This window comes from Hyposmocoma kahamanoa, unplaced genomic scaffold (assembly GCF_003589595.1).
Source record: "Hyposmocoma kahamanoa isolate Upper Pololo Valley unplaced genomic scaffold, ASM358959v1 99879, whole genome shotgun sequence".
Classification (NCBI taxonomy): domain Eukaryota; kingdom Metazoa; phylum Arthropoda; class Insecta; order Lepidoptera; family Cosmopterigidae; genus Hyposmocoma; species Hyposmocoma kahamanoa.
Window position 1 is genome coordinate 9765787 of NW_020656077.1, and position 14647 is coordinate 9780433.

General features: G+C 36.5%; 1 protein-coding gene across 6 annotated transcripts in view; it reads right to left on the minus strand.

Annotated features, from left to right (window-relative positions):
* The window catches only part of LOC113239457 (glutamate-gated chloride channel), a 79283-nt gene that overhangs the window by 19024 nt on the left and 45612 nt on the right, over positions 1 to 14647 (minus strand). For all 6 annotated transcript variants that reach the window (XM_026476474.1, XM_026476472.1, XM_026476476.1 and 3 more), the window contains exon 3: positions 12457 to 12569. In XM_026476474.1, coding sequence (XP_026332259.1) covers positions 12457 to 12569 — 113 coding nt within the window. The remainder of the gene's footprint in view (positions 1 to 12456; positions 12570 to 14647) is intronic.

Sequence of the window (14647 nt, forward strand, 5' to 3'; positions counted from 1 at the left end):
TTCGATGAAGAAAAACATATTGACACGTACAACTACGTGATGTCGTACATTATTTATGTAATATAAATCTTTTGATTAAAAACTGATTTGTTATGGTTTAACTGTTCTTCTTTCGTCTACCATTATCCTCTACCATTGTTTTGCGTGTCGTGCCTTAAAACCCTCCTCGTTACGCTCAAGATCCGAATCCTCACTACGCTCAAAATCTTCTCACTCGCGTCAAAAAACAACTTTGCAAAATTGCATAACAAATGACTATTTTTATTCAAGCAAATATAATAAAAAGTATAAGTATATTGTACTGATATTATAATAGTGTTTTAACTCAAAATTTGCGGAATTTAAGATTGTACTATTACTGAACGTTAAATTTGATTCTCTACATGTCAATAAAACCGTCGTTAGAATATTGTAAGAAACAATTAAAAAATATCTACTTAAGTCAAAGTAAGACAAACTTTTCATGAACTAGTTCTGGACAAAACACTCCTTACTGGAAAAGAAAAACAATTTCGTAAAATTTTGTATCCCTTTTATTTATATATTTGGCAAGTAGGAAATTGTATAAATAATCTGTCACGGAAAGTGAAGAATTAGTTTTTTTACGGTTCTGAATTTTTGAATTAGTACACTATTGTGTTAGCCGTGCGATATTTCTTTTTACAAAGCATATTCACAGTGCCACTCGTAGCAATTACAAAGATCTGAGGAGGAGGAGGAGGGACACTGGCACTGCGCCTGTCACTCTGAGACGTAAGTTGATAAGTCTCGTGTGTTTGTAATTTCACCAACACCTTTACCCTACAAAACCGGAAGGCAGTAATGCTCACAATACTGTTTGGCGGCAGAAATAGGTAAGTTGACTGTACTTTCCTGGACGCACTCTTTCACAAGGTGCTCTACAGCTACTAAATTTCATGTTTATTAGCAGTAGAGGTGAACATATTTCATATTACCAACGTCATAACATTACGATTAATATAACAGTACAATATTGAAGCATTATACGCAAATGTTTACTGGCAACAATACAAACAATGTTGAAGCAAAGAAAAATTAATAACAAAATATATTGTCAAAATCGAAACAGATCGTGCAACAACACTTCAATTAAAATTAAAAAATCGTCAGAAAAGCCATCACTTGCAAGTCGACGAGACCAAATTTAAGGAACCCAAGCACGAGTTCTACTGTAAACAGTTCTTATATTGAAAATTATTTATCCGCTCACGCGATACATGCAGCCGTAGACGCATACCGCACCTAGAGGTGCCGGTGATGATTTTATACCGATTTATCGGATATCGAAGTTATAACAGGTAAAAGAACTAACATTAATTGCTATTTCGGTAACTACTCTAGCAAACCATAAAGTTTTTAATGCCTGGGTCTGTCATTTAAAAAAAATAAACAACTTCAAAAATACGTCACGACAATCGTGTGTGTTATTGTTTGGGCTGGTGATGTCGGTGTCTATTTATCGAAAACATACCGTAAGTTGCGTTTTTTAAGTTTACCCTGAATATAAATGTTTATAAACTATACTTTAAGGAGTAATTTCATGGTAAACGTATATCATATTTATCCAAGTACACCAAAAATTTCATTAGTGCTTTTTAAGTGCAGGATTTGCGGTGTATCTGCATTTTATTTGAGATGTTTTTGTTGGTAGTACGGAGGGTATAACTTTATAAAAAATTCGTTAACTTTTTTACGACAACGTGCAAAAGTTACTACCTCATTACACTGCATTTGATAGAGTTGAGGTATATCGATAAAATGTTTTATTTGTGTTATGTATGAATACCCGAAGGTATTCATTTTTAAAGTATGATTTTCAAATTATTCAAATTTGGTGACGGTGATTTGTGGATTACATGACAAGTGAAAAGTCGATTTTTATTTGCGGAAAATATTTTTTGATTTGTGACAGCCGAAACGAACCCGGAACAGCATAGTTGGCAGCAGAGACCACCTCGAGAGTATACCCTATCAAACAAATCCAGAATTTTGAAAATTGGTCCACAATTCATACAAAAATCGGTATGTCAGTGTACATGTGCTTAAAATTTTAGTATTTTCCTCGATTTCAAGAGTGCACCCTTTCAAACAATAAAAGATTTTTTTTAAATGGTCTACAATTGACGGAGAAATCTTTAAAATCCTTTTTTTAAAGTCGGTTGAAAATCAAATAAATAAAATAAAAAATAAAAATCTGTCGACGTTACCTCATCCATATGACAAACGTCAAATGAAATGTCACAGGGATCATCCTAGTTTGCGTTTTTAGTGTAGCGTTTCGTGATTGTTACACACAGGAAATGAAACTTTCTCGACCCTTTTGCAGGTCTCGTTCCAGGTGTTTCTCGCGTAGAACGCGATTTAGCTTCGAAAAAATAGTTTCATTTTTTGCTGTAAGTAATTGAGGAGTTGGGTAATCGGCAGACTATCCTGGTGGCAGTACCTAGGTTATCGGATTTTCATAATATCCATACCAAATTTGAAGCGGATTGAACACTTGTTCAATCGATCGCTCTTTGAACTTGCGCGTGTGTGTAAATGTAGACGATCAGCGACTAATGCTGCGTTCTTTTTCCGTAAGGGTAAAAAATACTTCAGAAAGAAATTCGTCTGCACAATAGAGCTCATGATCAACCCATTTATACTCCCCACTGGTGGTACTTACGTATAGATAGGTGCACATTTAGTTAGTTCACGTAATGCTAAATGCATTGATTCGACCGATTGCAATAAAATATTAAATATGTCACGCGAGAAGGTGGTAAAACTGACAAAAAAAATTCCGATAACATGGATAGATGGAACGTTTTACAAAAAAGTTATTTGCGTCGCACAATTAGACATGGAATTCATTCTATACGGTCCGTCCAGTTTGTATTAACTCAGTTTTCTTTATCTTCACTCCGTCACTATCATTTTGCCGGTCTGGCCAAATGCTTCTTCACACTACGTTTGAAGGACCCGATGTTATATTCTTTTTTACCATATCGCTATATAAAATTATTTCCTCTGAACTTTCGTCACGTTACAAACCCACGGCACTATTCAGGTTCCTCTGTATATATTATATTAAACTGAAATGAACTTAACCTCCAAAACTAGAGCATTTTTAATTCCAGATTTCTTAGAATAATAAACCCTTTTTTGTTCATTCAGGTTCCTCTGTATATATTTATATTGGTATATATATACACCGAATATATTTTATTCAATTAAGTAGAACTTAACCTCCAAAACTGTAGCATTTTTAATTCCAGATTTCTTAGAATAATAAACCCTTTTTTGTTCAGGAATTTAAACTATATTTTTCATATACTATAAAAATGTATATGGGAATTCGCCATTGCCCTTTGCGTAGCATATAGTAAATTAAGAATGTTCGGGTTTCTCCATAATTACAGACCGAAATGTTCCCTACATTACATTTCAAATTAATAGCATTTTTCAACAAAAATTGTACACATTGATCACATTGATTGTATTAATTTGCGAGATTATGTAAATTCCACTGTGGCGGCCACAAAAACAAAGTTTCAGAGGCATAGCTACTCTTTTTAACCGACTTCAAAATTGAGGTTTTCAAATCGACTGTATTTTTTTTGTATGTATGTTATGCCATTACTCTGACATTTGTGGACCTCAATGTTGGTCCTATTTAAATTTGAAAAAATATTCCACCCTTAAGGGTGGCAAACTAGGGGATGATTTCGGTTTCGCGCACTTTCCGGTAACCGATTACAATAAAACTTGGCAAATAGATGTAATTCCACGAATTATTGATGTCGGTTTTTTAAGTGAAAAAGTTACAGTTATCTACATACTTGCTGATAATTTAAAGAGAAACCAATGCCGTCCAACCAGAAAAATAAACTGTTTGAAAAGTTACACAGTAATCATTGACTTACAATTATATGGACGTCGGGTCCGCGCTAAAAAGTGTCCGCACTTGTAAGGCGCTAAAATCGTATACAGAGCGCGACACTCCGCTTTAGTCTTCATTTGTTCTACGGACAGCGCGATACTGCGATGACATAACAATTTAAATTTCGAATAGGTTGACTTGGGACATTTTTTTCGTGGTTTTTGTATTAGACCCGTCGTCCATTTATTTGTAAGTCAATGACAGTAATGATTAAATTTTTATTGAATGTCATTCAATTATCTTTTGTGAAATTACTCCATTAGTTTGTTATAATTATTAATACAAAGATCGAACACTCAGAAAAAATCCCTTCGATCCGATCGGATTCGAACCGACGTCTCCTTGCATACCGTGCCAGACGCTATACCAACTAAGCCACGGAACGAACCAACGGACCTCACGAATTTTTTTTCTACTTTACTACTACTACTTTTCTATAGTATAATTGAATATCCATTCAATAATAATCAATACAATGAATAGTGACATCTCTCGCCAGGACTGGTAGCTGTAAAGGTACTAACTGGGTGATAAATCTGTCATAGATTTCTCATAGATGGCGCTACGACTAAAAAGTCGTTGAAAGACCAAGTACAAAGACACGACGCAAGCACATAGAAAAAAATTCGTGAGGTCCGTTGGTTCGTTCCGTGGCTTAGTTGGTATAGCGTCTGGCACCGGACCGGATCGAAGGAATTTTTTCTGAGTGTTTTTTCTAAGTTACACAGTGTTATTTTTGCAATGATGTGACTGTGAAAAAGATGCGTGAAAAGACTTTTTTACTTAGCGAAAAACTATAGAAACGGTTCTCCACTTAATTAATAAAACGAGGCACTGTATTGCTACAACGTACTATCCGACAATGGATCCAGTAAGCTATTCTTCCTCTGCCATTAGCGACGGCAGTTGTATTAATTGACTAGACTGTAGCGTCATTATTTGCCTGCATCGAGCCTTTAGAGGAGTGAAAAATGAGGTGAGGCCTATTACAACCATGGCCTACATTCTCACATGATTGATTTATTCTCACCTTAATTTGATTTGCTTCTGGATATATTTGAGGATAAAGTTCAAATCAAAGTAATCCTAGTACATGTATCATGAATTATGACGAGGCGTGAAAAGCTGGATTTGTTAACCGACTTCAAAAAAGGAGGAGGTTCTCAATTCGACTGTATGTTTTTTGTTTTTTTTTTTGTATGTATGTTACGCCATAACTCCGGTATTTGTGAACCGATTTTCATGATTCTTATTTGTTGGAAAGAGGGTCCTCCATAAAGGACCTCCATAAAGGTCCCATTTAATTTTGAAGAAAATCATCCACCTCTAATGGTGACTGTTCACGCATGAAGATTCATTTTTATAAATAGCGCCTAAATTTTATTGTAAGGAGCAATTATTTTAATGGTTGATTTTGCTATTCTCTAATTCAAGGCGTTTTTCTCTCATATTAAACCTTGAGTATTGATAACCGATTTGTATTATCTCCTGTGTCAATTTCCGTAAAGTGGCGAACTAGGGGATGAATCCGGGTTTGCGCACTTTCCGGTAACCGATTTCAAAAAAACTAGGCAAATAGATTCCACGTACTTTTGAGGTCGGTTTTTTTAGCACTCTGTACTGAGATTATATTATTTCCCTGACACTGTTTCGAGACTGTAATTGTAAAGTAGAGCTCAAGGCAAAAATGGGTGTCGACAGCAATGCGGTGTATTCTATTCAGTTGAGGCATGTCGCCGGAGGGGAAGCGGGAAAAACTGTTTGGGTAATCAAATGGTTTAGGTATTTACTATAAAATAATTACACACCTTAGGGACACTGTCCAAAGAATGTGCTCATTCGTTACATGATACGATGTATTTTACGCGATCATATCAAATCCCGAAAACAGACTAAAATAAAAATAAAATATATAGACATATTTATTTTTAAATACTACAGAGAACGTAAGTAATAAATAGCTTCAGGCGTTACTTTGCCACTCCGCGAACCCAGTGAAGGTTAAATCGTGCAAAATAGCTGAGCTTGTGTTGAATATTTTTATTTTATTTTTGAGAATCAACTGCTTAAAAAAATATTTTTAATTTTGGTTTTCAAGTGAAGCCTTGTAGTTATTAAAGTCACATTTATCCCGAAACTTGAAAATTGCGGTTTAACGATACGCCACACCATCGGGCGCTTGTCAAATTTTTTACGCCTGTTTTTATTTTATTCACATTAATTTTCGCGCTCGCGAGCAACCCCACGACTCGCCTAAAAATAAATGTACAATCGCAAAGGCGACGTCATGTAAAAAGAAACAAGTTGCAGTATTATTAGATCTCAATAGTGTAAAACCAGCATTATTAATGTTTTTTAAATAAAATAAAGTGACGACTTGGGCGGCCGAACGGTTTGCCTCATCGACGTTGGTCATGTACTCAATTCCCGGTAAGATCAATTGGGTATATTAACATATCAAATTGGTTCTAATCATGTTCCAAACCGTGTGCCCCGGAATGAAACCCGTTGCGCTGGTACAGGGAGTTCGCTTGCTTAAGACCAAGGAATCACATTGTTTACTGTTGTCTAGAAATTAATGCTATATTAGATAATAACCTTTTCACTAGTATCGAATTCAGGCTGAAAGCAAGTTATTAAATTTCTATTGTAATTACGAAACTTTTACGAAATTTTAAGGAGTCAGGGGACAACGGAGTTACTATCTGCTCCGGTCCAATTGTCAACCCCACCTGCACGCGCCTAGGCGGCGGCGTCTGTTGCCGTGGTGCTCCCAGCTAGATAACACAAAGGGCTTTGACGACCGAGTCAGTGGCGGTATAACCAGTCATTACCCGACCGGGCAACTGATCGAAAGATGCAGCAACGGCCTTGGGATCAAAACAACTCCAAAAACGTGAGGTGCAAAAGGCAACGAGAAACCAGTGCATTATTTTTCCCTTGTAGTCAATTATGGGAATGTCGAAACTGAAAATGGCGCTCCTGTAATGGGACAGGGTTGCGAACAATCTCCGGAAGTAAAACTCTTAAAATTACGACGTACAACACCCGAAGCTTGCGTAAAAAGTCATGTTTACGCAACATAAGGGAGTGAACAATAGTTTACGGGCCAATTTGCCACATCGACGGCCAACCTCTAGTAGTGGAGAGACACTTTAAGAATGTCGGTAATTGTGCCTATTCAGCGCCTTGACTTACACATTTAACTTTTTCTCTTATTTAAATAACTTCGTCTACATACGTCTTCCTCTATTTCCTCCGAATTTCCAATGCTTCTAAGAAAACGGTAGTGACGTATTAAATGGCCAAACGTCTTTAGCCATAGGTTTTCTATTGTCTATAAGATCTTTTCCTGCACTATTTTTAACACGTCCTTGTCGGTTTTCTTTGTGTCCAACTTCTTCTCCAACATATCTCAAATATTTTTCCGTTTTTCTGTGTCATTCTTCACGTCTAACTACAATGGCCCTAAGTATGCTCTAAGAAAAAATCTCTAGACGATGGTCTGACAAGAGAATATAAAGATATTCCGAAATAACATGTGGCAAATTATTTAAAGGCCTGATAGTCGTAAATAACGACGGCACATTAGCTGTCGGTTGTGGCCGTGCAGATTTTTATGTCCATCATATTCATTTGTTTCAGTCTAATTCTACGAGTGATATTTCAAAAAATCTCTAAAGACACTCTTGACGCACTAATAATGTGTATCCTTTAGACTTTTCAGTGAATTTAGAATGTAGTCTGCTGTGGGAAAAGGGATGGAAGTGTATTATGGTGACTGCGTGGTCCTGATTTTGATCCACTTTTTGTAACTCAGTAAATGATTGCGATTTATTAATATTATGAATTACAGTAAATCTATTTATTAACATTATGGATACCCTACATTTCGTGTTAAAACCTTTTTTGATCAGACGAGTAAATGTCAATTGTCAAATGGTCATCGTACCCAAAACGCAATTTGATTAAAATTCATGATTCCCTTCTTCCTTATGTCGGCTATTCTCATATTCGATGTTCTCAGTCTAATTACCGTGTTCTTACCCTAATTGCCGTTGCCTTATTATATCCAATAACATTGAAATATGAATAACTTTAAGCTAAACTATCGATATGTCTAAATGGCATTGGAAAAGACAAAGTAGTTTTCAATTATTGAAGCACAAATGTCATTAATGTTAACGTAGCATAATATATAAATAATAATTCAGGTGTGCTAGAAATGTCCGTTTTTAATAAATACTTTGCTACTGCCTAAACTTTTGAGTTCTTGTTCAATTTTAACTGACAACATACATCGTAACTGACACTGGCCCAAGCCTAGTGGCCGCCATTGAGGACATAATGATAATTAAAACTTCATGATCCTAAATAATAAGATATAAATTATTTTTTTATTCGATGGAATAAAAAGTTGTTGCTGTAACGCTTTCAAATAGTTTTAGCGTGGGATAGTAAGTCATAATTAAAACTGTGTTGCTACACGACCACGCAGTCACCCTGTGTATGAGTTTTAAAATAAAACGAACTTACTTTAAAGTTGTATAAAAACAATATTGATGGTCAGACGAATGGTCGCGACGATGTTAGCTGGTGCACAAGAAAGTGGATTAACTTATGAAATACGAAAAGCGTGGATTTTTTGTCAGTTTTATAGAAAACTACTCAAGTTCATAGTCGTACGTTTTAAAAATGACCGACGTCCAAAAGCGTGGTGTAGTAACGATTGTGGTGCCACAGTCTGACGCGCGAAAAAGTGTGTCTACCACAAAAATGGAAAAGCAGGGTGGATATGTTACCTTTTTCAACACGACGTTGCAGTAAAATGGAACGATCTAAGTCACGTGTTGTCTATTAGTATCCATACTTTGACGTTTAGCGTCTATGAAGATAGTATTTATAGCTTTCCGGTTAACTTTCACATTCCAAGAAGTTATTTGACTAACACTGTTGTTAAGTTTAAAAACTATTATAAAAGCAACAAATGAGTTTCGATATTCCTGATTTTTTTTCCTTATTATTTCGTAATAGAGAACAGTTGAAGAGTACCGCAATTTATACAATGTTGCACAATTGACCTGTCGAAACTCATCTGTCAAAACCAATCCGTAGTGCATTAGATACACATTACGATTACATTCGACAGACTTTGCGAAAGACATCTCTGAAAGACTTTGTATACCCGACGGCGAAGTTTAGATATCCTAAACAATACCAGGGCGAAGCTGGAGAGCAACAAAAGTTATTCACACAATATTCTCTGTAAAGGAGCATTATCCGTATCGATCATTATAAAGCTGGATTCACAGCTGTGCGTACGGTCCGAACGGACTGCATGCGTAGAATCCGCAGTGCTCTGAATCGAGTATTTAGTTTAGTGCGGGTATTCACAGAAGATAGTCGACATAATTAATGCACGGGTGGCTTAATAAGCCGCACGTGTTATTCCGCTCCGATGGTCCGCGCGGTCGGTCCGCAGATAAATCCTCATTGCCTTGAAACCAACGTAAAGGTTTTCGTTCCTTCTCAAGCTGTCCAATAGTCCGGAATATCCTACCTGTAGGGAGTATTTTTCCTTGTTTTTTTATACCGGTTGGTAAGCTACATGCCTGTCCTTAACAGTTGCAGTGCCACTGCCACTGCGCCTGTCAACCTGAGACGTAAGATGGCAAGTTCCATGTGCCTGTCATTTCACCAGCACCCTTATTCAAAACCGGAACACAGTAATGCTGACATTACTGCTTGGCGGCAGAAATAGGTAAGCTGGCAGGACTTCTCCGGATGAACTCTTTCACAAGGAGCACTACAGCTACTAAACTAATAAAACTATTAAACTTTATTCTTAAAGAACTTGAAATCATGTAAATATTAGCTGCTATTATATAACATGATAGTCAACGCAATAGCTTTGAACACACAAGCATTATTTTAGTAACAACATATTAAATTTTCATAAACTTTCATCCCTTTATGCTCGCACTGCCTTTGAAGAAACTTATTTAAGAGCGCAATTTCCCGATTCAAAAAAGTTTTCCGGCTGGGAAATTGCTCTTGTGCCTTGGAGTTAATAAACGTTGTTATGTTGGATTTTAAGAACAGGTTGGCATTTTTCCACAATCTCATTCGGTGTATCGCGCTTGTTTAAAAAAATGCTTATTCTTTTTCGGTTATTCCCATCTGATCCCTTACAACTGATTCACCGCCAATTTTTAATACAAAGTGATCCTAATCAAATAATAGGGGTTAAAGTATGAAATTGCCGATTTGTACTGAAAATCTAAATTGTTTATTTTTTAAATTTTTAACAAATTTATTTAATCAAAATAGTTGCCATTATTATCTATACATTGCTGCCATCTAATGGGAAGGTTATTAATGCCCTTGCGATAGAACTCCGACGATCTAGACTGCACAAACTGGTGAAAGCATTTTGTACTGCCTCCTGGGAAGAAAACTTCTTGTCACGTAGATAATTGTCCAAATCACGAAAAAAATGGTAGTCCGTTGGAGCAAGGTCTGGTGAATACGGAGGATGACGAATGGTTTCTAACTGCAGTTCCTGAAGGGTCAAAATGGTTTCTCGTGCTGTGTGAGGTCTCGCGTTGTCGTGGAGCAATAATGGTGAAGATCGATTCATGAGTCGGGGCTGTTTTACTGCTAGTTTTGTCAACATGGTTCGGAGTTCGGCACAATAGACATCTGCCGTTATTGCTTGACCAGATCGGAGAAAACTATAGTGAATAACACCATGCTGAGACCACCAAACAGTTACCATTACCTTTTTATTGGTAAGTTTTGCTTTAGGACACTGTTGTGGCATTTGACCTGGGGTCAGCCATTGCATTTTTCTTTTCCGGTTATCATAAAGAATCCACTTTTCATCACATGTTACAATTCGATCCAATATTCCTTCATTTCTGTACCTGTTCAACAAGGCAACACAAGTTTCAACACGCGTTTCTTTCTGCAGATCAGTCAAATCATGAGGCACGCTTTTTTCGTATTTTTTATTTTATTGATTTGACGCAAGTGAGTCAATATTGTGGGTAAGGTAACGTTAAACCATGCCGCTAATTCCTGGGTAGTTTGACTAGGATCGGCTTCCACTATCTCTCTTAATTCATCGTTATTAACCTGTGTGGGCGGTCTTCCTCGTGACTCGTTCTTTAAGTCGAAATTTCCATCACGAAAGCTTTTAAACCAAAATCGCACGGTGCGTTCATTAGTAGACCCCTCTCCAAACGCAGCATTGATATTGCGGGCTGTTTCTGCCGCGTTAGTTCCGCGTCGGAACTCGTATTCAAAAATCACTCGAATTTTCGCAGTATCCATCTTTCTTGTCTAAATTGAATAACAAAAACAATTGAAAGTCGATATTCAAATGTTTCAAATTTAAAAAAAAAAATCACAGAAACCATTTGAAAAAAGTTTCATTCGAAAACCTCAAACCATGAAGATTCTATGAAAATTCAAAGAACCTATTGCAATAAAACGGCAATTTCATACTTTAACCCCTAATATTTATTTACCATCAATTGTTACCAAACGTATTTATTAGACAATCAGACAAACAGTCACATTTTTTGTGACAGATCGTTAATATTGACATCTAGCAAGTAACTTCAAATTATGAAATAAAAAAGGAGAAAGTCATCGGGATAAGTTTAAATTGTGACCTTACCCACATTATTAATAAACAGACTTTCTCTCTTTCAGTGTGACTTCGTATAAAAAATTTGAAAATTGTGAAAAATATGCTTATAAATATTAGGGTATTAGGTGGGAATAAAATATCAATATTTATTCTTTGTTAAACTGCACAGGGGATCCGATGATAATATAAAATAAACGGATTCACCAGGGGCTCAGTTGCAGGGTATAAGATGGTTATAAATCTCCTCTCTTGATCAAAGTTAACATAAATAAAAAAAGAATTGTAATTAATTTGAAGTTTTCTGTTTTTTTTACTTAATAATTTTTTTTTATTCTATTGTTATGTATGTTAACTTGAACAACTTCACAGTTTGTATTCCGTAGCTATGCCATAAATAAATTAAATGAAGTTCGTCTGCACCGTAGCTGCAAAATAGCAGGCGAAATATGGATGCAGTCAACTTCTGGTGCAGTTTGCCTGCCCTCAAAATTCTTAATAATTTGTGACTGCCTTCGCGGATTGGTGGTTTAAATCACGGTAGTTTTTCTCGTTTGTTTTTGCAATAAATTAAATTAATAAGTTTTTTAAACAATGTTAATTTATAAACAAATTGTATGCTTTATACAAATCCCTATTGACTAAATTGGGACAGAAGTGTCGTATGGTGCCATAAAAAACCCGTTCAGGGCTTTTTGTATCTTTTGTTACTTAATTTTTTTAATTATTTAATAACAAGTTTTTAAATTGCCTTTTTATCACGCCGACGCGACGCCTTCTAGCCAGCCGTGGGAACAACAGCAACTAAGCAGGTTGCTGCGTGCGTTTTTAGGGGTAGTAATTAGAAAGTTGGTCTTACCAGTTCCATTTATGCCTGAAGGGCGGATGCGGGCATCGTACCTCCCCGGACCCAGGATTTGGTCCAGTATCTGCTTCTCTTTCTCCCGAAAGTTGATCTTCGCATTCATACATCTGTTGCATAAAAAAAATCATGTCATGTTGTGTACATTTTCTACTAAACGACGGATTCTTTATTTTACCATATTGCCCTCGTAATGAAAAAAGACCTAACTATGCGTGCTTTATACGGCAGTGGTGCCTTTTTTCGTTCTGAGGGTAGCATAAGTTTTTTAAGGTTTTACAAATAAAACTATTTTTCACGTTCACGTGTCACGGTTGACGTGGAACCTGTAAAGGGCCCGAAACGTCGGTTTGTTTGAAAAAACAAATATACGCGATTTAAATCCGGAAAAATAGTTCCATTTCCTATGTGTAACAATCGCGAAAACCTAAGAACTCGATATTTTACCAATAAATTAAGATTATTAAATTTATTGGATGTCACGATGTTTGATCACAAGGATATTCAATTATTTTTGTGAAATTATTCTACCAGTTTGTTTTAATTATTAATACAAAGATCGAACGCTTAGCAAAATTCCTTCGATCCGGTTAGATTCGAGCAGGAAGGCTGTTGGAACCGTGTCACATGCTACGCCAACGAAGCCTCGGAACGAACTAGCGGATCTTACGATTTTTTCTATATGCTTGTTGCAGATCTTTCTTTTTGGTTTGGTAAAATCTATTTCTTCACCCAGTCAGGTAAGTACTTTTACAGCTACCTAGAAGTTGATTGAATTGAATTTAGATTAACTTTTTGTTTACGAAATGACGAGACGTTGTGTCGTTTACTCACAACAGTGGACAGAATATAAACGTCATAATCGACACGCTAAGAAGTTAAAAAAGAATGTGTAGCTTGATATGCTGCCCTCTGTACGTAGATATCGTTGTTAATATCAGACAGAACAAATTAACGTAGCGATTTGAAATTTAGTAGTAATGTACTTAATCACCAAAGCACCAAACCAAATTTCACAGGAGAGGTATTTTTAACATTATTCCTTTGTTACTTCAATGGCTACGACATTTTCGTACAGTAAGCATTAATTTATGTTGTCTACTGATAACAATAGATTCCCGTAAATCACGCACAATTTGGTTGCCACGACCTTCAAGTACGCGGATTAGATTTGCCCCCTAAATTCCCGAAATGGAGACTCATAATTAAATGCTTGTTACGGGTAATTGCTCTATACCCGACAATTTGCTTATTATTTTAATTATGGTAATTTGTGCAAACATTTCATGAACTGCGCACTACAATAATTCGGATTGTAAATAAATCCAGCGTGTCTCTTAGTCATGACATGACTATGAGATGATGACTATGACGTGATATGACGTCACGACTCATACATTGAATATCAGCATCAATGAATGCGGTTACTGATGCGGATATTTTAATGTGCAGATTATCCGCAGATGCGGATGCTGGTATTGAACATCAGCGCCAATGCCCGAAGGGCCGAGTCGTAAAATACATGTACGATCAAGCCAATTCCGCATTGATAAGTGTAGTGACATAGTGACTCACTCAGTTAAAAAAGAAAGGCCCTACTTGACACTCCTTACATCGTCATCCCACCTTTTTATCACCGTTTCTCTGGTGTTCCCGGCCACTTGTTTTCAAACTTTGAATCGTTCTTTAATTCCTTTGTCTTGGCATTATTTTGTTTCGTTCCGTCGACTCCCAGCTCAATCGCGGTAGCGAGCAGTTCGGCTGGTTCATCTTTGGGCTTCGTAAATATGATCGTATTTCACATTTCCGCAGTCAGCTCAAATGGCTTCCCATCCGTCTCCCCAGGAATTTGCATATTGTGTCCATTCTTTATAATATTTTACATAACCCTGTGTCTCCCGGGAACCTGAAAGAGCGTTTCAGCTTTCTTAGGTCCCAGGATAAACCCTGTCGCTCTATTGTTAAGTCCCAGTTATCTTTTCCATGCTTCGATTCCGGTTTCTATTCTTGCTCCTTCACTGTTCATGCGGTCAGACTTTGAATGCAATTCCTATTACTGTTCACGAAAGTAAATCGTTAGTTCTCGACTTAATTTGCCAATTTTAATGTTAATACCAATCTGTAATTCTGTATAACTCAGCCCTTTTGGGCCCTTACCTTTCCTTTACTTTCCGAAGTATTCTATTTT